At 55.9% G+C, this 21,450-nt stretch overlaps 1 protein-coding gene across 2 annotated transcripts in view; it reads left to right on the forward strand.

Moving 5' to 3' along the window:
- The first annotated feature begins 3,826 nt into the window (after window positions 1–3,826).
- Crybg2 (crystallin beta-gamma domain containing 2) overlaps window positions 3,827–21,450 on the forward strand; it is a 32,299-nt gene continuing 14,675 nt past the window's right edge. The window contains exons 1-7 of one of the 2 annotated variants that reach the window (XM_055611077.1): window positions 3,827–4,185; window positions 6,456–6,525; window positions 8,467–9,197; window positions 15,541–18,043; window positions 18,426–18,476; window positions 18,573–18,685; window positions 18,801–18,930. In XM_055611077.1, coding sequence (XP_055467052.1) covers window positions 3,917–4,185; window positions 6,456–6,525; window positions 8,467–9,197; window positions 15,541–18,043; window positions 18,426–18,476; window positions 18,573–18,685; window positions 18,801–18,930 — 3,867 coding nt within the window. In that variant the 5' untranslated portion in view covers window positions 3,827–3,916. Of the gene's footprint in view, window positions 4,186–5,596; window positions 5,616–6,455; window positions 6,526–8,466; window positions 9,198–15,540; window positions 18,044–18,425; window positions 18,477–18,572; window positions 18,686–18,800; window positions 18,931–21,450 lie in introns of those variants that run through there. The other variant, XM_055611078.1, reaches the window with a different exon arrangement.

The raw sequence follows: 21,450 nt of genomic DNA on the forward strand, positions 1-21,450 counted from the left end.
TCTTGAGGTTTCCCCTGGGTGGAAACCCAGGACACGCTGACCACCATCCAGGCTTGGTGGAGCGCACTTTTGGCTCTGACGTTCAGGAGACGCAGGCAGGAGGGTAATGGCAGACGTTCAAGGCCAGTTTGGGCAATATACTGAGACTCCATCTTAAAAAAAAAAAAAAAAAAAAAGCTGGGCAGTGGTGGCTCACGCCTTTAATCCCAGCTCTTGGGAGACAGAGGCAGGCAGATCTCAGTGGGTTTGAGGCCAGTCTGGTATCTATAGCAAGTTCCAGGACAGCCAGGGCTTCCCAGCGAGATCCTGTCTCAAAAAATAAATGGGGGGAGGGGGAGAGGAAGTACTTTGAAGTGCCCTCCATCCTGGAAGATTGTCTGTGGGATCACCTTCTTTAAGCTAAACATGGGAAAACTAAGGCCCACAGTAGATGGAAATTTTCCAGGGTAACCGCAACTTATCAGTGGGTTCGTTTGGATTTCAGTTTCTCGGCATCATCTATTGAGCTCTTTCCGAGACGGTATCCCAGCTAAGCCTCTTTATTGCTTTCGAAGATCACAAAGACAGGGAGAGTGGGGAGGTTTTGTGGAATGGAGACCACAGTCTTGCAAACTTTTTTCAAGTGGGATCCCACAAACCAGGCCAGGCGCTGTAGCATCATGTAGGTCTTCCATCAGGGGCCGCCCGCGGGCCCCGCTGTTATCAGACCACAAGCTATGGCTACTGGGGAAACAGCTCCATTGGCTCCTCCGAGGAAGGGATGCCTAAGCCTTAAGCCTCCAACCACCCAGCAAGCTAGCAAACCTGCAGGTTCCCGGGCCCCCGGCCTCGGAGGTGATGACTCAGCAGGGTTAGGCGCTGCATTTTTGGCATGCTCCCGGGTCATGACAATGCTGCTGGCCTTTGAACTGTACTTTAGGGAGCTGTTCTAGGCAATACCTGGGGTACCCCTTATCTGTCTTCCCGAATCTCCGCCACAGGGCAGACCAAAGAATGAGAGCGTCCTGGGAAGCCATGGCTGGTGAGGGAGGTGATGGAGGCCCCGACGCCAGCAAAGCCTCCCGCACAGGGCGTGGGTGGAGATTCGGGGTGGAGTCTGGGCCCTGCTGGGCGTTCTGGGCAGCTGGCGAGATCTCTTCCAGGTCCACCTGCGCGTGCACAGTGGGGAGCGCCCGTTCCGGTGTGCGCTGTGTCACAGGGGCTTCACGCAGCTGGCCCACCTGCAGAAGCACCGTTCCGTGCACACCAGCCAGCGGCCCCCCCAGTGCCGGGTGAGGCCCTCCTCCTTCACTGTACCCCTGCAGCCTGGTGGAGAAGTCCGGGCCCTGCAGGGGAGGTGCACCCGCGCCTCTATTTCCCAATCCCGGGTAGGCAGAGAGTAAGATAAGTGTGTGGAGGGTGGGAAGATGGCTAGTGGAGAGAGCGGATGGTGTGCGCGCGTGTTCGTGTGAGAGACAGAGAAGGTCCACGAGAAGGAGGGACTTTGGAGGAGAAGAGCATGCGTGCTCTTCCCACCCTCCTCGGGTTGTTGAAGGGGCCATAGCATATGCCAAGAGTCCAAATAGAGAAGCAACTGGATTATTCTTTGAGTCTGCCCTCACTCTTTGGGAGAGACTCCTTTTTCAGGGGCAGAAATGAGGGCGGTGTGGTGTGGTTCTGAGTCTCAACTTCGAGATCAAACCGCTGATCAAATTGTAGCTCCTCCTCCCAACTCGGTGATATCATAGGACCCAGGTGATGTCATAGGACCCATGTGATGACATAGGACAAGAATGATGTCAGGACCCAGGTGATATCATAGGACCCAGATGATGTCATAGGACCCAGGTGATGTCATAGGGTATGGCCTTTAGCTAGTGGCTTCTTAGCCTTTGCTGTCTCACTGGTTTCTTAGTAAGTCCTGGCTTGCCAGCTCTCTACCCCCCATAAATGTTGACTGTACCCACTGATCCTGCAGCTCCTGAACCAGGGTTCTATGTGATTGCCTTAATTGGTCTTGCCTACCTAATGAGGTTAGGAGTCAAAGCTCATCTATTACTGACAGAGAAAGAAACTCAGGGGGAAGTCACTCACAGGAAGTCACCCTGGAATGAAAGAAGAATGCTAAACCCAGCCTACCAGGCTGTGCCATGCTGTGGGTCCCACAGAGAAGCCATCGGGAAAGGCTTCTGGGCCTGCCTGCTTTGACAGGGAGGTGTTTCCAAGATGGGTGGGGGTGGGGAGAGTGTCCCTGAGCCAGCTGGAGGGCGGGGATGATGCGAGCACCCATTTCTCTCAGATATGCCACAAGCGCTTCAGCAGCTCCAGCACCCTCAAGACCCACCTTCGCCAGCCCTCGAGTGCCCAGCGGTCCCAGTGCAGCGTCTGTGCAAGCCACCTCACCCCGCATGTCTACCTGAAGCTGCACCAGAGGCTGCAGGAGCCTCGGCCCCATGGCCTGGCCCACACCTACCTGCCACTCCCCTCTCTCACCTGTGCCCAGCCAGTGTCGCCACAGAGCAGGAGATCTTGTGGAAGCATCATCGGAGAAGGACGTGGGCTGGTCATCAAGGTGTCCTCCGTCTCCCAGGGAGAGCAAGGGCAGCCGGCCTGAGCAGCGCTGCTAGCATTTCTCCCGGAGCAGAGTTGGCAATGAAAAGATTTCTCTCAGTGCTGCCTCAAGGCCTCCTGAGCATCTCCAGTGGAGGGGAATGTCCCTGCCCACCTGCCAGATCCCCCCTCTCCCCGGGAAGCAGAGCAGGGTACACAGCCCACGTGGGAGGGCACCCGCAGCCATCTTCCTCAGGCTGGGTTTGGGTTCCACTCTCTCGTTTGTGACCTATCTGGGACTGAGCGCACCGTCCCAACTCACCGATGGACAGTGCTACCTTTCAGGGCTGGGTGAAGGCAGAGTGTGCTCAGTGGGGAGGGGGGGGCGGCGGGGGAGGGAACACCAGACGCAGGAGGACCGCAGCCCTTAGGTTAGTATCGGCCGGTTTAGTTACCCGGTGGGATGGCCAAAGCATCCTGAAGTAACAGGAAAGTAAGCAAGACCTGATTTGTGTGCAGCCGGCTTTACCTGCCATGATCAGGTGGGGCGCGATTCTCCACAGGACGGGGGCGGGGCTCAAAAAAGAGACGCCAGAGCCTCCTGTCCTCTCATGCCCCAGAATCATGATGTCCCCTGTGTATCAGGACCAGAGGGCGGGGGTGGGGGGGGAGTAGAGCCAATTAGGGCTACAGACAGGGAAAAGAGTGCGGCAGTTGAGTCCTGCCTCCCTGGAGTCTCCTCCAGGGGAGATCCTCAGGAGATCAAAGATCAAGCTCACCCCCCCCCCCCGACACACACACACACACCGCGCGTCAAAGCGAACTGCCTGGATCAGGTTAGAACCCAAGCCAAGGAAGGCCGCACCGAATGACTCACTTCTAGCCGCTGTGAGTCGGTCCTTCGTCCGAATGTCGGCAGGGGGCGCCAGTCGCACCTCCGTTGGTTTCCTGTGGCTCTCCTCACCTCCGTACGAAGTGACAATCCCACTCCACGTGTCAGGTGGCTCCAAGACGGAGAACCCTCCTAGGGATGGCATCAGGCGACGGCAACGTGGGCTGCGGCCTCGCCAGCGACGAAGGCCCGGGTTCTGCTCAGCTTTGCCACAGCTTTGGGGAGCGGGGATGCCAACCCCTCCGGCTCCTCCACGCCCAGTCGGCGAGACTCTGTCCGCGCTCCGCTCCGGGACCTTCCCAGGCTCGGTCCCGGTCCCCAGCCCCGGCGGGTCCCAGACTCCCTTGCTCTTTGCCCAGGGCAAGGTCCCAGAGGGCGCACACACCTCTGACACCCCCAGAGGCTGAGGGCAGAAGCTCAGGAGGGCGAGGTGTGTGAGGCTCGGGAGGAGTAATCGGGACGGAGACCTGGAGTGGGCACCTGGCTCCCCAGGGCATGGACAACATCTGGAGCAGGACCCCGCCCGCTGCCCTTGCAAGCGAAGTCGCTGTTTGCTCAGGGGGACGGGCCGGAGGAGGCGCTTCTCTGCCTGGACAGCGGATCCGGGTGGCACCGCAGCCAAGCGCCCAAGCCCCAGACCTTGATCTCGCCATGAAAGAGCCGCGCAGGGGCTTCGGAGCTCGCCTGGCCCGGCTGTTGACTGGACTAGGGGGCCGGAGGGAGAGCCAGGGGAAGATCTCAAAGGAGGCCAGAGCCCAGGATAGGTGAGGGGAGATGAAGAAAGGCTGGGCGGAGCGTCCCTGGCCTAGGGGTATGCGTTTGTGACGAGTGTGTATAAAAGTATAACTGAGACTTTGGGGCAGCATGTGTGAGAATCTCAGAGCACAAAAAATATAAGTGACAATATGCTGTGATTTGGATCTGTGGACTTTGGAGTTTCTTTTTTCTTTCTTTCTCTCTCTCTCTCTCTCTCTCTCTCTTTTTTTTTTTTCATTTTTAGAAGATAAGATATCCCCATGTAGTGATATAAAGCAGTCTGGCCTTAAACTTATGCTAATACTCTTGCCCAGTCTCCCGAGTGCTGGGATTACACTCCATTGGACTGTCCTTGTGGCTTTTTTTTTTTTTTTTTTTTAACTTGAAGCAGCTTTGACAACTTCCTGTCAGGCAAGCTGCCTGCCGTACCCAGCAATACCTCCTCCTGCTGCTCCCAGCTGCGGCCCGCTGTGGACTTTGGTCCTCACGTCACAGACCAATGTCCTTCCAGCCTCTGTGGTCCTTTGTTGTGAGTCTGGAACTGTCTTTGCACTGGGTGGGCCTCAGGTGCCACCCACGGGTTTCCCCCTGTCGTCCTTGAACCCGGAGACAGCTCTAAACTGCACCCACAATGAACCCTTAGATGCCACTCGCTTCATGCTTTCCCTGGGTGATGTGAAGCAATCCTCTTGGCAGCCCCGTGAGACACGTATCCCGTGTGACTCAGATCCGGAAGCAGAGGTTCAGAGACGTGAAGTCACCTACCTAAAGTCACACAGTTGGGGAGAGATGATGTGCCCCTTAGCTGGCCGACTTCTGTGTGCGCTTCTCCAAAAGCTGTTGCTATGGAGATGGCCAGCTTGAAAGCCAGTGAGGGTAGGCTGCTACCCACAGTTGTCTGCCGGCTGAGTGACTAGAGTGAGTTCCTTCACCTTTCTGAGCCCTTCATGGTAGCTTGCCCGACGGAGAACAGCCTGCCCTGTGGATGATCAAGACTTATGATTACAAGGGGAGAGTGAAAATCCCACCGGGCCCCAGTAGTTCATGGGCCCTGCGTGAGCAGAGCGTGTGGGTGTGCTGTAGTCCGGGGTGTTGGGTGTTTGTGTGTCTGTGCAGTTACTGGGCAATTTGTTCTGATCTTATCGTGACACAGCTGTCTTCAGGCCTGCTGGCCCAGGAGGGATGAGGGCGTGGCGGGGGCACAGGGGAGGGCTTTGCATTGCTCTCTCACCCTGAAGAGGGGAGGGCCCAGCCACCCTGTGCCTGGAAGCCTGAGTGCCCTGCGGTGCCCACACCCTGCCGGGGATCTGCCCACCCCCACCTGGAAGACACACCCTCTCCTCTCCCTTACCCTGTCTGGCAGAAGCCTGCCCTATAGGCCTGATAGGCTCTCCCTCCACCCCTCCACACTCAGAGAGGAGGCTGGCTCAGGGTGCAGGTGAGTCAGGAGTGAGGAGGGCAGGAGAGGGAAGGCAGAGGCGGCATGACAGCACATGCATGCTGTGTACACAATTGGACCCCATTCTTCCCAGCCGTGGGAATGGGACCCTGAACTGAGGCCTCTGCTTCCTGCTGATTACTCAGGAGAGGCGCAGGCGGTTGGGCAGCATGCTTCTAAATCTTTCTCCCGTTAGTGCAGTGTCTAATCAAGCTTTGGTTTTTTGAGACAGGGTTCCTCTGTGTAGCCCTGGCTGTCCTGGACTCGTTTTGTTGACCAGGCTGGCCTGGAACTCACAGAGATCCCGCCTGCCTCTGCCTCCTGAGTGCTGGGACTCAGCACGCCCGGCTCTGGTGACTTTAGTCTAAGGCTCACTAGCTGTGCGTGACTCTGCACAAGTGACCGACTCCCTGTGCCTCTGGTTTTCTTATCTGAAGAACACAGATACTGATATTCTAAAAAGTGATCAGAAAGGCACAGACCCTAGGGTAAAGCCTGGCACCCAGAGGGTTTTGGTAAACATGAAGTAGTAGAGTCATCAGGGGACTGTGGTCTAGTTGTATGTGTATGTACACTCCCATACGTGCGCATGCGTTCTTGTGTGTGTGCATGCTTGTGTGTGTACGAGCATGTGTGTTTGTTCTTGTATGTGTGTGTGTGTATTGGGGAAATGGTGAGGAAAGCAGAGGAGGCGGCCTGTAGGCCTTCAAATGTTTGCGTTGCTCCTCCTGCTGAGCTGTGGGCCCTGGATTAGGTGAGCTAGGGGCTGCGGACAGTCTGTGTGACAGGCGTTGGAAAGCAGGATTCTGCTTATTCTTTTCCCCTGTGCTTTCTTCTCAGGCCCTGGGGCGGCCAGAGCTGCCCTGACCTTGCTCATGGTCAGGGTAGCACCAGCGATGTCAGCCTCAAGGTAGGATAAATATGAAATGTAGGAGGCTCGGGGCAGGGGCTTTGGAGGGCTGGGCAGGATGAAGAACCCAGACTCCTGGGCTCTCCCTGGATTCTAAGGCCTCCTGTGGCCCTGGCGATCCCTCTCCTCCTCAGCCAAAGGGGGACAGGACGATAGTGCGACCGTAGAGCTGTGGGGAGGAAGTCAGTAACGGAGATAGAAGGTCAACATAAGGTCTGGGCGTCAGGTGTGTGCACTTGGGGCTGGCAAGACGGCTCCGTGGATAAGAGCATTTGCTGCTCTTTTAGAGGCCTGGCTTCAGCTCCCAGCAACCCATGTCTGGTGATTCACAACTGTCTGTAACTTAGCTTCAAAGAGTCCAGTACCGTCTAGACTCCGTGGGTCCCTGCACGTCTCTATATATACTGCTTACACTCAGACACACGTGTACACATAATTAAAAATAAATATCTAATGAGTAAAAGGATGAAATGTTAAAAAGAAATAAACAAAAGCGTACTTAGTTCTGGGGTGCTGGGGAGGCATGGGGTTACAGGCTGTTTTCGGGGTCTCCTGTTCCTCCAGTACCCTTGACTTTCCTTCCTCTTTGTTTTCTTTCCTTCACTCCCTGACCTAGTCCTGCAGGGCATCCAGGGCCCGTGGTTAACCTTCTGATGGTTTCCCTCTCTGCATTGGGTCCTGAGCCACAGGCAGGACAGTGACAGGGCTCTCCCTGTGGAGATCAGATACCTGCCTCTTCTAGAGTCACAGAGGCAGCCAGGTTTCCCCCCTTTGCTCCCCGTTGCATTCCTGTGCTTCGGTACTCTGCGTGGATTACCTTGAACCATCCATGTGTGGCCTCTGGAGTCTCGTGCTGCTGTGCTCACCCTCAATTCACCCACCTACATATCGGGAACTGATGATGCGAGGGGCACACCCCTGCTAGCAAGCAGAAGAGCTGGGATCCAGGCCCAGGTTGCTTCCTTGTGGGCCTGAGCATCCTGTCTCCGACACCTCAGGAGGTTTTGACCCTGGGGAGTGAGAGACCAAATCTGTTTCCTAAATGAGTAACTTAAAGATGGTGGAATCAAGCAGGGGGTCAGTGGGGGAGTGGGACACACCTTTGATCATAGCACCCTGGAGGCTGAGGCAGGAGGATCTTTGTGAGTGCCAGTCCACCCTGGTCCACGTGATGAGGACAGCCAGAGCTACATGATAAGACCCTGTCTTTAAAAAAAAAAAAAAAAAGGACGATGGAATCAAAGGTTCTTGGCAGCTGGGATTTTGTCCCTAGATTTAGTTCCCCCTTGCCAAGGACACAAGTGCATCCTTGAAATGTGTTATTGTGAGGCAAGTGTGTAACTTGGCCTGCGACCCTTCAGGTCAGGAATTGGGCCCCTCCGGCAGTCGGGTAAAGGAGCTCTGCCTCGCTTCCCTCCTGCCCTGTGTTTAGCTCTGTGCCCGCCTGCATCTTCCAGGTGCACTGTGGGAACTTGGGGCTGGGAGGGTTTAAGGGAAGTAGCTTCGGGCCTTTTGGTGACTGGGAGCAGGCAGAGGCTGTGGGCGGTTGCCCCAGGCGTGCCCACACGCCCTAGATCAGGGCCAGGGGCCGGGGACCCTGAGGAGGCAGCAACAGGATTGAAAGGAAGCTTCCGTAAGGGCAGGCCTAGCTGGGTCCAGCGCTGCCCCAATGCCTGAGGACAACAGTGTGGTGCTTGGGAGTTAGGAGCCCTCACCTCCCTGCTGTGTCACTGTCTTCTCTGGGCCTCGCTCTCTTCTCGCCTAGGACAGGAGGGCAAGGGCTTGGCCGGGCCCTGCCCCACTGTCCAGCTCTGAGAGTCCTGCTCAGTTTCCCGTGGGTCAAGGAGGGCAGCTGGAGATGTCCGGTGGCGCCTAGATTCCAGAGGGGAGGCGGCATCACCGTGTCCCCGTCCCTAGGTCCCTGCCTCTGCTTTCCACCAGGTCCAAACCCAAAGCCGTTCGGAATGGGACCTTCGGGTCAGGAGCCACGGTGGCTTATGGAGTGGGAAGAGACTACACATCTCAAAAGGACGAAGTGAACCCCTGGGGAGGCTGCAGAGGCCGGCTGTGGGCAGCGCCTGTGACTTGGCCAGCTGTGGCGCTATGGACTATGGGTGCCCCACACCAGCGGGCTCTACGGAAGCCCTTGGTGCTCCCAGCCATCCTGCCTGTCCAGACCCTGCTCCTCCTTGGAAACAGGGATCCCCAGGCTATCCCTGCCAGCACCCCCAGCACAGCACCCCAGAGGTTCTGCTGAGCTCAGAGCCGCCTGGCGACCTGGGAGACGCACCCCTGTCGCCCCACCCTCTGTCCTTCCTCCCTGCCGCAAGGGCAAAGGGCAAGCCGGCCGCCCCAGAGCCAGCCCAGCCAGAGCCAGAGCCCCTACGCACTCGTCCCCGCGTCAGAACGACCCGCTATCACATCACTGTCACCCTGCAGGAGTGCGGGCGGGCACCTGGGGAAGAAGGCAAGGAACCGGCCAGACCAGCTCCCCGCCCCTGTGGCCCTGAGGAATCCAGGGGCTGGCAGGAGCCTCCCCAGGAACTCCGCCCCATCGCTGGGTGTCCAATCAACCCTCCCGGGGAGCCGTGGCTGAGAGGCCCACAGCATCAGCGAAGCACGGCCCAGCAGGAGCTCCGAGTGGGCCGGGAACCCGGATTCCCACGCAGCGGGTAAGTGAAGGCTGGAGCCCCGGGGTGGGGCGCGGTGGTGGTGTGGCAGCTCCTGCCTGGGTCCCTCTCTCTTGTTCCCAAGCTTCTCACGCTTGAGGCTCCCGTTCATTCGGGACCGTGTGTGTGAGGCGACTGTGTCTACTCCCTGACTCTTTGCTTCTGCCCTTCTCTTTCTCCCTTCACTCTCAGACAGGCCTCCGAAAGCCCACCACGGAGAGGGAGAAAGCCCTCCGTCTGGAGGGTTAGACTCATCATGGAGAGTAAGGGCTAGCCAGGGTACCCTCCTATCAGACACGGTGCCTACTCCTGGGTTCTTTGCAAGAGATCGCAGGGGCAGCCTGGGAACAGGCATCCAGCCAAGGCTGTGTGCGCTGGCGCCGGTTATTTACCTCTCTGGGCCTCGCTCTGTTGCCTGGGTATGGTAGTCAGAGATGAGGAAGAAGGGGGTGGCTACCGCGACATGCTTTGAACTCCGTTGAGCCGAGCTGCCGAAATAGCAGGGATGCTTATTAATTACACGCCGTTGGCAATCGTAATTACCCCAGCTGGCTCTGCGGGCAGCCACGGGAAGAGGCGCAGGGACTCCCGGAGCTTAGGTTTTTATTTGTGTTGAAGTGAGTCCCCTAAATCAGCCTGGTAAGCTGGGGGGGGGGAGAGTATGGAGTCTTCAGTATCACTAAGGAAGAATGAACACGATGGGTCCCCAACTAAGAAAGTCCTGGGCCACCAGAGGGGCCTCTGAGAAGCTCCTGCTGATGGTGGTGGCGGCTGTCACCTACAGTTTGCTTTTGAAGCATAACTTTATTTAATCCATGAAATGGGGGCTAACCTTTGCGCTCGCGCGCGCGCATGCGCGCGCGCGCGCACACACACACACACACACACACACACACACACACACACACACACTAATCAGAGCAGGGACCTGAGTGAGGCTTAGCAAGGATAAGACATGTGCCCAAAGCCAACCGGTCAGTCAGAATTGAAACCCAGGCCTGTCAGTGCCCTAGCCATCGGGCCCGGCACCCTGCCTTGCAGAGAGGCCTCTTGGGCCCAGGGCAGAGCTCAGGACGGCCTGCGGTTGCCGTTTGGGACATGCTGCGGACCTGACGACACCGGTAACGGAGGCCAAAGCACGGAGGCCCACTACAGGAGTTAGGGCACCTGCTTCTGTGCCTAGGGCGGAGGACGTGGTAGTCCAAACTGGGCCTGAGAGCTGCCAGGGTGAATGAAGACAGCCGGTCAGAAGATGAGGGGGTGGGAAGTGAGCTGGTCTGAGCCTGAGCGAGAGGCAGGAAACCGACAGCAGGGGTGAGGTGGGGTTTCTGGTTGGCTAGGGAAAGGAGACGGGGCCGGAATCTAGGAGCCACTTCGAGATGAAGGCAGGTGCTCCTCAGGGACACTGTCCTGCACCACTTTTTCCTGGCGGGGTCTTTAAGCAGGGTTGACTGATGTGGGGCGAGGGCCCGAGTACCACCAGGGCAGCAAGCGGGAATGTAGGAGCTCCGAGTGCACCAAGCTGGTATCTCCCCTGTCCGAGGGTGGCCGAATCGCCAAGGACAGGGAGCGTGTTTGTGGCTGTGAACTCAACGGCTTCGCGCTGGAGTTAGGTGCATGTGTGTGCTCCGGCGCCTGTGCGTTTTGTGGTGGAGCATGTGGCTTGCGTGCCCCGCGTGCCCCAGGGTGTCTCTGTGTTTGTGTCTGTTGGTGCGCGGCCACGCGTGTGCTGGCGTGTGCGTTCCTGGGCTGTGTTTGTCTAGGTGGGTGTCTCTGTATTTCTGGGCTGTGTGACGTGCTGGGCCTTTGACTCTGTGAATGCCTTTCTGACACAGCATGTATCTGGCAGCATGTGGGCCCGTGGACTGGTTTGGCCTAGTTTGGGGGTGACTCACAGGCAAGCGGGGAGAATCCCAGGACTTGTTGGGGTAGATGAGATTTTTTTCCCACACTCCCCCAACCCCCCCTCCTCAGCAGCCTCTCCCTTCCCATCCCCACACACCTTGTTTAGAGGTCACAGGTCACCTTGCTAGCAAATCCACTTGTGGACTCGGGCCCTGGGGAAGAGAGGGTTCTTGGAACAGGACTTCTGTTTGCAGGGGAGGTAGCTAGGTTACTGGGGTGTGTCTCCAGACAGAGACAAAAATGGGGAGCTATAGGCAGGCACATTCCAGCACACGTGAAAAACATTCTAGCAGTCGTGACTGTCTAGGGATGGGACAGGTGAACTGCCAGGAGGTGACCTCTCTGTCCCTAGAAGTATGCAGGCAGAAGCTGTGACCACATGCTTAAGGAATGAGTAGCCATCAGGGGGTGTTGTCCCTGGGTTGGGCTGGGCTGAGAAAGGCATGGAGCTGATTGCCCGGAGTTAGACCATCAATAGACTCTGAGCCGACGGCCTTCCTTCAGCTTCCCTTGGGTCGTTTTCCTGCGGCTTTGCCGAAGCCCATGGGACTTTTCAAACATCTCCTTTAGCTGTGGACTCCTAGGTAGCAGCTTCCTAAGAAAGCTACCCTTGGGTGAGTCCGACCAGGGTTTGGCACTTCGCCTCAAATAATTAGCACTGAATTGAAGGAATGAGTGAGCGAATGAGTTATAACTCAAAAATTTGCTGCTTGCTGTCATCGACAAGGGGTCTGGGCGAATGAAGATCGCTGCTGCTACTCAGGAATGGAGAGGGGGCTCTGTGAAGGACAAGGTGGAGACCCCAGAGGAGAGGGCAGCGCTTCAGTGAGGGTGGGCGGGTCAGGCTTCTGTGAGGAGCTGAGGTGTCTGTGTGGGTCTGGTCTCAATGCCCCTTGGCTGAGGAAGTCTTGGGGATCACCCAGGACCCCCCACCCCCATTCGCAAGCTGTCAGGGCTTCCACAGGCTCTATCCCAGACGCTGTGGTAGCCACCAGTGGTCCTGGAGTTGAGTCAGACATCCCTGGGTCTCAGCCCCTTTCATCTATGCCCCTCATAAAACCTGACTCACTGCCGGGGCCACAGGGCAGGTCAAAGTTCTGGTTTCCTCCAGTTTCTCAGGGAGAAGGCAGGCAGAGATGGGGAGGAGAACTGGGGCACTGGGCCTCACTCATGGGGTAGCCTGGGGGGGCTGGTTCGTGGGGAGATGAGGTACAGACTGGAAGATGAGGCAGCCCAGGTTGGGTAAACAGACAGACCTCTTTGGAGTCCCTAGGTCTGAAAACAACTTTGCTTGGGGATAGGTGGATAAGGGTAGATTGTTCCTTAAGGTCTGACGTGGGCACTTTTTAGGGTGAACCCCAGGGCTGGCTCGTACCTCAGTTGGTAGAGTGCTTGCCTAGTGCGTAGGAAGCCCTAGGTTGCATTGCAGTGCTGTGAAACCCAGGAGTGATGGTGCATTCTTGTAATCCTACCACTCAGAAGGAGAGGCAAGAGAATCCGAAGAGATGATTAAGTGGGCAAAGGTGGTCTTCCGCCAAGCCTGACAACCTGAGTGCTATCCCAGCCCACGTGGCGGACGGAGACAACCCACAAGATGTCCTCTGATCTCCTCATGCACAACCCAGCACACACACACACACACACAGTCAGTAAATCAGTAAATGTAACTTAGGAAAAAAAGAAGTTCAAGACCCTCTTTAATGACAGGTTGTTCAAAGCCAGACTGGTCTACATGAGGGCCCGTCTCAAACGAACACCCAAACCTCACAGTGAACCCAGCCAGTCATGGTAGTACACACATGTAATTCCAGCCCTTGGCTTGGGACGCTGAGCAAGAAGGATCAGTATGAGTTTGAGGCCACTGTGGGCTACGTCACTGCTGTCAGGCCAGAGTCACGGAGCGAGATATGATCTCAAAACATTAAAAAAAAAAAAAAAAAAGTGTGGTGGCGCATGCCTTTAATCTCAGCATTTGGGAGGCAGAGGCAGGAGGATCTCTGTGAGTTCCAGGCCAGCCTGAACTTACATAGTAAGTTCCAGGATGACCAGGGCTACATAATGAGACCCTCTGTAAAGGAATAAAAACAAACAAATATTAAAAAATTTAAAGAGTAGCTACTAAACCAGAGACCTGATTTACCAGATAAATATGTCTACATCTAGATACACATACATACGTACATACACACACACACATACATACACGCACACATACATATGTATGGCTCATGGAGGTACAGACTGGAAGATGAGCTGGCCAGGTTAGGCAATACATATACGGGGAGTCTGGAATGTGGTTAAGCTCTTAGGATTGGGGTTCAGCTGTGAACAGTTCTTTTTCATCCACCGAACCTTTAAAATCTCATTGACAGAACAGAAATGTTTGTTAATGATCTATTCCTTTTAGAGATTTACTATTTTAATTATGTGTATGTGTGTATCTGTCTGTGGGTATGTGTGACTCAGGAGGTCAGAGGCATCGACTTGACTGGAGTTATGGTAAGTAGCCCAGTGTGGGGGCTGGGAACAGAGTATGCAAGAGCAGCCCGAGTTCTTAACCGCTGAGCCATTTCTGCAGCCATGCTTTGCTCTTCATGAAAGTCCACACTCCCCGGATTCAGGCTCGGTAGGACAACAAATGGAAAGCTTAACTAGGTGACCCAGAGGGTGCCGTCAACACTGAGCTGCTGCTGTAGCTGCCAAAACAGAAATTCCCGAACCCAGAGGTCAGCTTTGTCAGGTGTTATTCATTGTCCTCACTTGGTGAAAAAGGTAATAGAGACTCCGATGAGGAAGGGACACAAACGAGAGGGCTGGGAATATGACTCTGTCACAGGCTCTTTGCCTAGCATGCATGAAGTCCTGGGTTTGACCCCCGGTACTACCAAGAAGGAAGATCCAGGGGTCTGGAGAGTTGGCTCAACAGTTAAGATACACCTGCTCTTGAAGAAGACTGGGGTTCGGTTCCTAGCACCCTTGAGGTGTCTCAAAACCATCTGAAACCATCCAATTCTAGGAGACCCGAAGCCCTCTTCTGACTTCCGTGGGATCCCGCATGCATGTGATATACAGCAGGCATACACCCCAGCGAGCGCACACACACACACATACAAATAAAAGAAATAGCAGGGCGCCGTGGCACATACCTCTAATCCTAGCACCTCTCTGCTCCTCAGTGTCTCCGTCTACCCAGAGGGAAAGAATGGTTTCAGGGGAAAGAAAGTGCATTGTGAGGTTCAGGCTATAGGGGAGGGTCTGCTGAGTCTCACCGTGGTGCCCCGTCCTCTGGCCGCTTCTCATGTGGCTCCTGCGCATACCTGCCAGCGTATTGTCGCAGATCTCCAAGGGGACACTTCGAAGCTCTTGAGCCAGCGTCTTGGTCAGCAAAGCCCGTCTGTTCTCGCTCTTCTACTGGGTCCTGACCAGCCCCGTGGAGTGTGAACTCTGTCCTCCACCTCTGCAGTGGAAGGAGTGGCCTACCCAAGGTCACCCAGCCAGTGGTCGATAGCTGCAGGAGACCCCACTGATGAAGCCAAACATTTTCCCTCAGCTTCTCTTTTAAGAAACCTTGAGAGGCAGAGGCAGGTGGCTCTCTGGGAGTTCCTACCCAAGGTCACCCAGCCAGTGGTCGATAGCTGCGGGAGACCCCACACCGATCGAAGCCAAACATTTTCCCTCAGCTTCTCTTTTAAGAAACCTTGAGAGGCAGAGGCAGGTGGCTCTCTGGGAGTTCGAGGCCAGTCTGGCCTACAGGGTGAGTTCCAGGACAGCCAGAGCTACACAGAGAAACCCTGTCTCAAAACAACAGAACAAAAACAAAAAAGAAACTTTGAAGGAGATGGGAGGTGATGGTGCTCACCTTTAATCCCAGCACTAGGGAGGCAGATCTCTAAGTTCAAGGCCAGCCTGGTCTACAGAATGAGTTCCAGGACAGCCAGGAGTATACAGAGAAACCCAGTCTCGAAAAGCAAAACAAAGGAAAGAAAGAAAGGAAGGAAGGAAAAAAAAAAAAGAAACCTTGAAGGAATGGAGACAGAACAAAGTTTGACAAGGGCCCTGTTTCCTGTTCCTTAGCCTGTGGCTCCCTGGGTAGAGACCCAGCCTTCCTCCATAAGCCAGTGGGCAAAGGTATCATCCTCTCCCCTCTCTCCTCCTGGGCTCAGGCCTCTGCTTCATCTTTTGGGGATCTGACATCACTTGAAGGTGGTGAGATGAGCAGGTGAGAGGCTCTGATGACTGCAGTCTTAGCACAGAGTCCCACATCCATTCACAGATGAGGAATTAAGGTCACACGACTTGCCTGAGGCTACTCAGTCTGGTCCTAGTAGCCTGAGGCTACTCGGTCTGGTCCTAGTAGAGCCTAGTAGTCACTTTGTGCTTTTGAGACCCCCTCCTTCTACTCCCTGGTGCTCATCCTTCTCCCTTTTTTTATCATCTTCAGGGAGCCAGTGACAAGGACACCTCAGGTCTTCCCGGGGCGTAACATGGAAGAGACAGCTGGGACCTCGGCCCAAGCTGAGGCCCGAGTGGTAAGTGCCACGCTGACATGGCGCCAACGGCCTCCTGTCCAGGAAGAGACAAGACACCGTTTTCACAAAGTGTCCCTGGTGTCAGGTGCCCAGATGGAAGCCCCGCAGGAAGAAGTGTTTGAGCACAGCTTCCTGCGAGACGTCAATGGCTTTGTTAAGAAGGAAGAAGAGACTGTCAACGGCCAGGGTCCTGGGGAGGAGCCTGGGTCCACGAACTTTCAGAGCCACGGGCCCATCTTTTCCAAGAAATATATCCCACCCCCCAAAGAGAAAAGGCCTATGGTGAGGCTTCAGGAGGCTGTGGATTGGGGTGATGGGGGCCCCCAGGCTCCTAGAACGGAACCACCGGCCATGGGACCCATGGCTAGGGCCGAGTTACTGGTGCCCTTGCCTGGGCCACGTGAGCCGAGTCCCCATCCCAGTGTGGGCATCACCAGCGGGGGCTCCAGGAACCGTGATGAATGGCGAGTGACACGCACAGTAAGGACGACCACCACCACGACCGTGGTGGGCGGGCATGTGGACCGCCGAGTGAGCAGCTCTGTGAGTGTGGGGCCATCGACGGCAGGCGAGGCCCTGCCCAGGGGCCGCAATGTGACCCGGACTGTCCGGGCAGTGGTGGTGAGCCCCAGAGCTGAGGGCTCACCCAGCCATAGCCAGGCCCTGGAACTCCTGAGCAACCTCGTGCCCGCTGAGCGCAGCAGCCCTCCAGCCAGCCGAATCCCAAGGCTCACAGTGCTGACGTCCAGGGGCTCAGCCCTGGGTGGCACAGGGGGATCAACCCTGGGACAGCAGCTTGAGTCCGGCACAGCCGAGCTGAAGGACAGCAGCCGGACCCTGGCCCCGGGAGGCATCTCTGTGGTTGAGCCCCCTGCTCAAAGCCTGCATGTCCCTGTAGCCCACCCAGCCCAAGACCAAGGCGGGGTCTCGGCTGCCAGAACTGGGGAATCTTCAAGGCTGCAGGGGGCCTCCAGTCCTGTCCTGCCTCCCAACCAGACTTCTCAGAGCCAAGCGCCAGCACCCTCTCCTCCTAAGCCCCAGACCTGTGCCTCTTCCCTAGCCCATCCTCCAGAGCGGTCTACGGCGCCCGCACACCTCCAAGCCCAGTCCCTGCCTCATGTCCTGCCCCCTGTGAAAGAAAAGTTTGCAGGCCTCCCTACGGCCCCTGTCCTGCCCATGGTGAAGGGTGAGGTTATGATGCCGGAAACGCCTCCCAGCCCATCCTTTCTAAGGAGGAAAGCTGTCCCTAGCCCACAAGACCTTTCTCTTCCCTCTTCACCACAGAGTAAGTTTGTTCCAGAGTCTGAAAACGCGCCTGTTTCTGCTCCTACTCAGAAAGAAGTATTTCCGGGCCCTAGTGTTGCTGCCCGCTCTGGTACCCCAAAAGAGGTTGTGCAGGTCGTTGGTGCTTGTACTGCTCCATCCTCTGGGCCAACCAAGGTTGTCCAGGACACAGAAGGAGGTCCTTCCATCAAGAAGGCTGGCCTAGATCCCCAAAATAGCCCTTCCCATTCCCTTCCTTGCAAAGAGAATGCTGAAGGCCCCACTGCCTCTGCTCCCCTGACCCCCAGACAGGACGCTGGTCTCCGGGATTCTCCAGGGAACCCTATCTCATCATCTCCAAAGGACAGTTTCCAGAGCCCTGTCGTGCCCCTTAACCCATCCTCCACAGAGGTCAAGGTGTCCCTCGGTCTAGAAGGCTCTCCTGCTCCAAAGCCAATGGGAGCAGGGGCCAGCATGGAGCCGCAGCCCAGCCCAGGCTCCACTGAGGGGAAGGCGTCCTCAGAGCCATCTAGGGAGGAGGACGAAGCGGCCTTGAGCGCTGACCTGGAGATCTTCCTGGATACTCTGCGGAGCATGGAGCCCCCCGAGATCCTTCGAACTCACCGACTGCCCCGAGCTCCCCGCTCGTCCTACCTGGCCATGTACGCCACCCTGCCCGCCATTGAGGAGGATCAGCTGGGGCCATGCATGCCCGGACCCAGTCCCCGGGAGGAACCTGCACTGGAAGAGGAGGAGGAAGAGCCCGAGAACCCCTACCTGAGCGATGACGAGAAGCTTCAGCGCAGGCAGGAGAAAACAGGGCCCGGCCCCTCCCCAGACCCCCAGCCACCCAAGCCCGCTAAGGTGTCCTGCTCGCCCATGGAGATGATGAAGAAGCACGTAGCGGGGCAAGGCCCCGAACCTCAGCTCAGCAGCCGGCCTACCTCCCGCCTGGAAGGCAGCCTTCTCTTTGGCAATATGGTACCAGCCAACAAGGACGCCCCTGCCCTGGAACCACTAGGCACAAAACTCTCCGCTCTGCCAGCTCATGGAGTACCAGGGGTCAGGAAGGTGCCGGGACAGTTGCCCCTGCTCTGCAGCGGAAGGCCACCACCAGAGAAGACAGCTCGAATCCAGCCCCTGGAAGGGTGGGTGAGTGAGGCCTTGTGGGGGCTGGGGAGATGCCTGGCATCCCCTTGAGTGGTTGAAGAGAGTTGTGTTGGGTGGCCGGGTCCCAGAAGGTGGGAGGCTGGGGCCTGAGCAAACCTGGCTGAACTCTACAGTGCCCATCATTTGGGGCCTCAGTGTCTGTGATAGCATAGTTGGGGGTGTCCGGATTCCAAGAGGCTTGCTGGTTCTCACAGCCTGGGAGATGGGGAAGAAAATCCTCCCAGCTCCCGGGACAAGGTGGAGAATCCCTGGGCTCCAGAAGCAGTGGTGGTCATCTCTGCTGTATCCTCGGGGTGGAGGCCAGTAGAGGGGGTATGGGAGAAGGGGTTGCTGTGTAAGGTTTCTAACGCCCTCTCTGTCCCAGAGCCCAGCACAAGGCAAGACCCAGGGCAAGCCGAATACCAGGCCTGGGAAGGTAGGAGCGTGGGCACAAATGGAGGCTGGCAGGGGGCCGGTGCGTGGGGACAGGGCCGGAGGACCGAGCCTGAGGACACCTGCTGTGCTTCCTCAGGTGATCCTCTTCTCAGAGCCTGGCTGCCAGGGCAGAGGCCGGGAGGTCTGGGGAGACATGGCAGATGCTTCAGGCTGGGCCCCTGTGGCCTCCATAAGGGTTGTGCGAGGCTGGTAAGTGGGGTGTGCCCAGGGAGGGGGACCCTGGCTACAAACCTGGGGTGAGGAAGGTGGTAAGACTGCGGGCGCAACCTCCTGCCCTGTGACCCCGGGGTCTCTGGGTCCACAGCTGGATACTGTACGAACAGCCAGAGTTCCGGGGCCAGAAGCTGTCGCTGCCTGAAGGAGATGTGGAACTCGGGGCCCTGGCATCCTCATGGAGTACCCAAGGCATCGGCTCCCTGAGGAGGGTTGTGCGGGTGAGTGGTCAGGGCCTAGAGTGGCACCTTCTCTGGGGGTGATGGGGCAGAGGTCTGAAGGGGTCAGTATAGGGGACCTCTAAGTACCTGGCCTTGGAGATGCCGAGAGAGAAAAGGACGGTTGGGGTGTGCAGGCTGATGGGAAAGTGGGAGCCCCCAGGTGAGCAGTATACGCTAGATCAGAATTGGGTCAGAGCGGCGGCAATGGGCGAACCACTCTAGGCAAGGTTCCATGGAGTGTATTCGTTGACTTGTTCACAGCCACTTCCCTCTCTCATGTTTTTAATTAAAAGTTTTATTACATTTATTTGTGTGCTTGTGTGTGAGTGTGCCGGCGTGCACCCACACGCCTCAGCATCAGTGAATACAGAGATCAGAGGAAATCTTACGAAGGTCAGTTCCCTCCTCCCTCCATGTGGGTACCGGCCATTGAACTCCGATCGTCAGGCTTGGCATTTTCACATGCTGTGCTGTCACGCCAGCCCCACTATGTGTCAGGCTCTGTGCCAGGCAACTGGGCAAGGGGCTTCCTTCCAAGAAGGAATCAGCTAGAGTCTGAGGGCCCAGAGAGCAACAGACCAGACTGGGAACTTACAGGTCTCTGCTGGCTTCCAGGAAGAAAAAAACAATGATGAGACTGAAAAGATTGGGGTTTCCAGCCTAGAGACAGCTCAAGTGTGTTTGAGACCAGGTCTTAGATAAAAAGTCACAACCCTAACCTGGGCACGCATGTAATCCCAGCACTTGGGGAGGCAGAGGCAGGTGGATCACTGTGAGTTTGAGGCCAGCCTGGTCTACAATTCGAGTCCAGGACAGCCAGGGCTACACAGAGAAACCCTGTCTCAAAAAACAAAAATCACAACAACAACAACAACAAATTGTAAGCCTCTCGCCTCAACCGCCCTAGTGCTGGGAAGACAGATGTGTGCCACCCCACTTGTGACTTTTGAGAGACGGGTATATGGTCTGAAAACCAACATTGTGTTTGTAAAGTAAAAAGAACAGCATTGCTTTCATAGCACAGCTCCACAAATTGCTGATACTGAAATTGACAAAATGATGTCGACCGCTAGAGAGATGCAGAACAATGCTAGAGAGTCCCATCAGACTCTCGGAGGGTTTTTTTTTTTTTTTTTTTTTTTTTGGAAGGTTTTTGTTTTGTTCTGTTTGAGACAGAATCTCACCCTGAGCTCAGACTTAGCTAGAACTGACTATGCAGCCTAGGCTGGCCATGACCTTGCATCAAAACCTCCTGCCGCAGCCTCCCTCAAAGCTCTGCTTACAGGCTTACAGGTGTGAGCCACCATGCCTGGGGACTTTTTATTTTATTTTATTTTATTTTATTTTATTTTATTTTATTTTATTTTATTTTATTTTATTGAGATAAGGCCTGATGTCAGCCTAGGCTAGCCTCAGACTCACCATGTAGCCAAGGCTGGTCTTGGCATCCGGTTCCTCCTACCTTCACCTCCCAAGTGCTGCGATTCCAGGCATGCGCCACGGCACCCAGCTAGCTGTGTCTCCAGTGAGGTGAGCATGTGGCCTCAGAGCCGTTGCTCTCTCTCTGGTAAGGATGATGGAGGAGTTAGGAGAGAGGGGTGGCAGCTTTCAGAGACTCTATAGGTACACACACGTTTGGTGGACAATTCATGATGAGGCGCTCTGTAGATTCATCCCTGTGTAGGAGGGCATGAGGCACAGGAGAAAAACAGGAGCTCTGGGGTTCCGCAGGACTGGGATCACCTGATTCGTTTAACACCGAGTTGGCACCTGCTGTGTGCCGGGCACGTGGGGTGTGCTGCGTTGCAACACTAAGTAAAAACCACCCTCCTCTGTTCTCGGCTGCCTTGTTTATAAGCTGTGCGAGCTTGGGCAGTTTGCTGAACTTGGCTGAGCTTGACCTTCCTGTCTGTTTATAGATGGAGACCATCCTCAGAGGGACCAAATGGGATGAGGTAGACTATGGCGTTAGCACAGTGCAGACAATTTACCGTCTGATGAATGAGTGAGTGGATGAAAATGGTCCTAGAGGTCCAGAATGTAAAGAAAACCGAGACACAGGCACCAGCCAAGGCAAGGCTGGTTTCTGGGCCTGGGAATGTAGCTCAGTTGCTGTTCAAGGGCTTGCCAAGCATGAGTTCTGATTTGGATTCCCCAGAACCACATGAAAGCAGGCACAGAGCCACAAGCCTGTAACCCCAGCATTCAGGAGGTGGAGGCAGGGAAATAAGAAGTTGAAGGTTGGGGCTCATGAGATGACTCAGTGTCTTGTCAGCAGGCCTGACAGCCTGAGTTTGATACATGGTGAAAGGAGAGAACCTTGTTCCTGCAAGTTGTCCCCTGACCTCCACACACACACTGTGGTAGGCCTGTGCTCTCTTCTCCCCCGAAACAAACAAATTTAACTTAAAGATAAAATAGTTTAAGGCCAGCTTTGGCTACACTGTGAGTTCAAGGCTAGCCCGGACTACAAGAAACCTTGCCTTAAAAAAAAAAAAAAAAAAAAAAAAAAAGAGCCCC

This window comes from Psammomys obesus, unplaced genomic scaffold (assembly GCF_907164565.1).
Source record: "Psammomys obesus unplaced genomic scaffold, mPsaObe1.curated_primary_1811, whole genome shotgun sequence".
Taxonomy (NCBI): domain Eukaryota; kingdom Metazoa; phylum Chordata; class Mammalia; order Rodentia; family Muridae; genus Psammomys; species Psammomys obesus.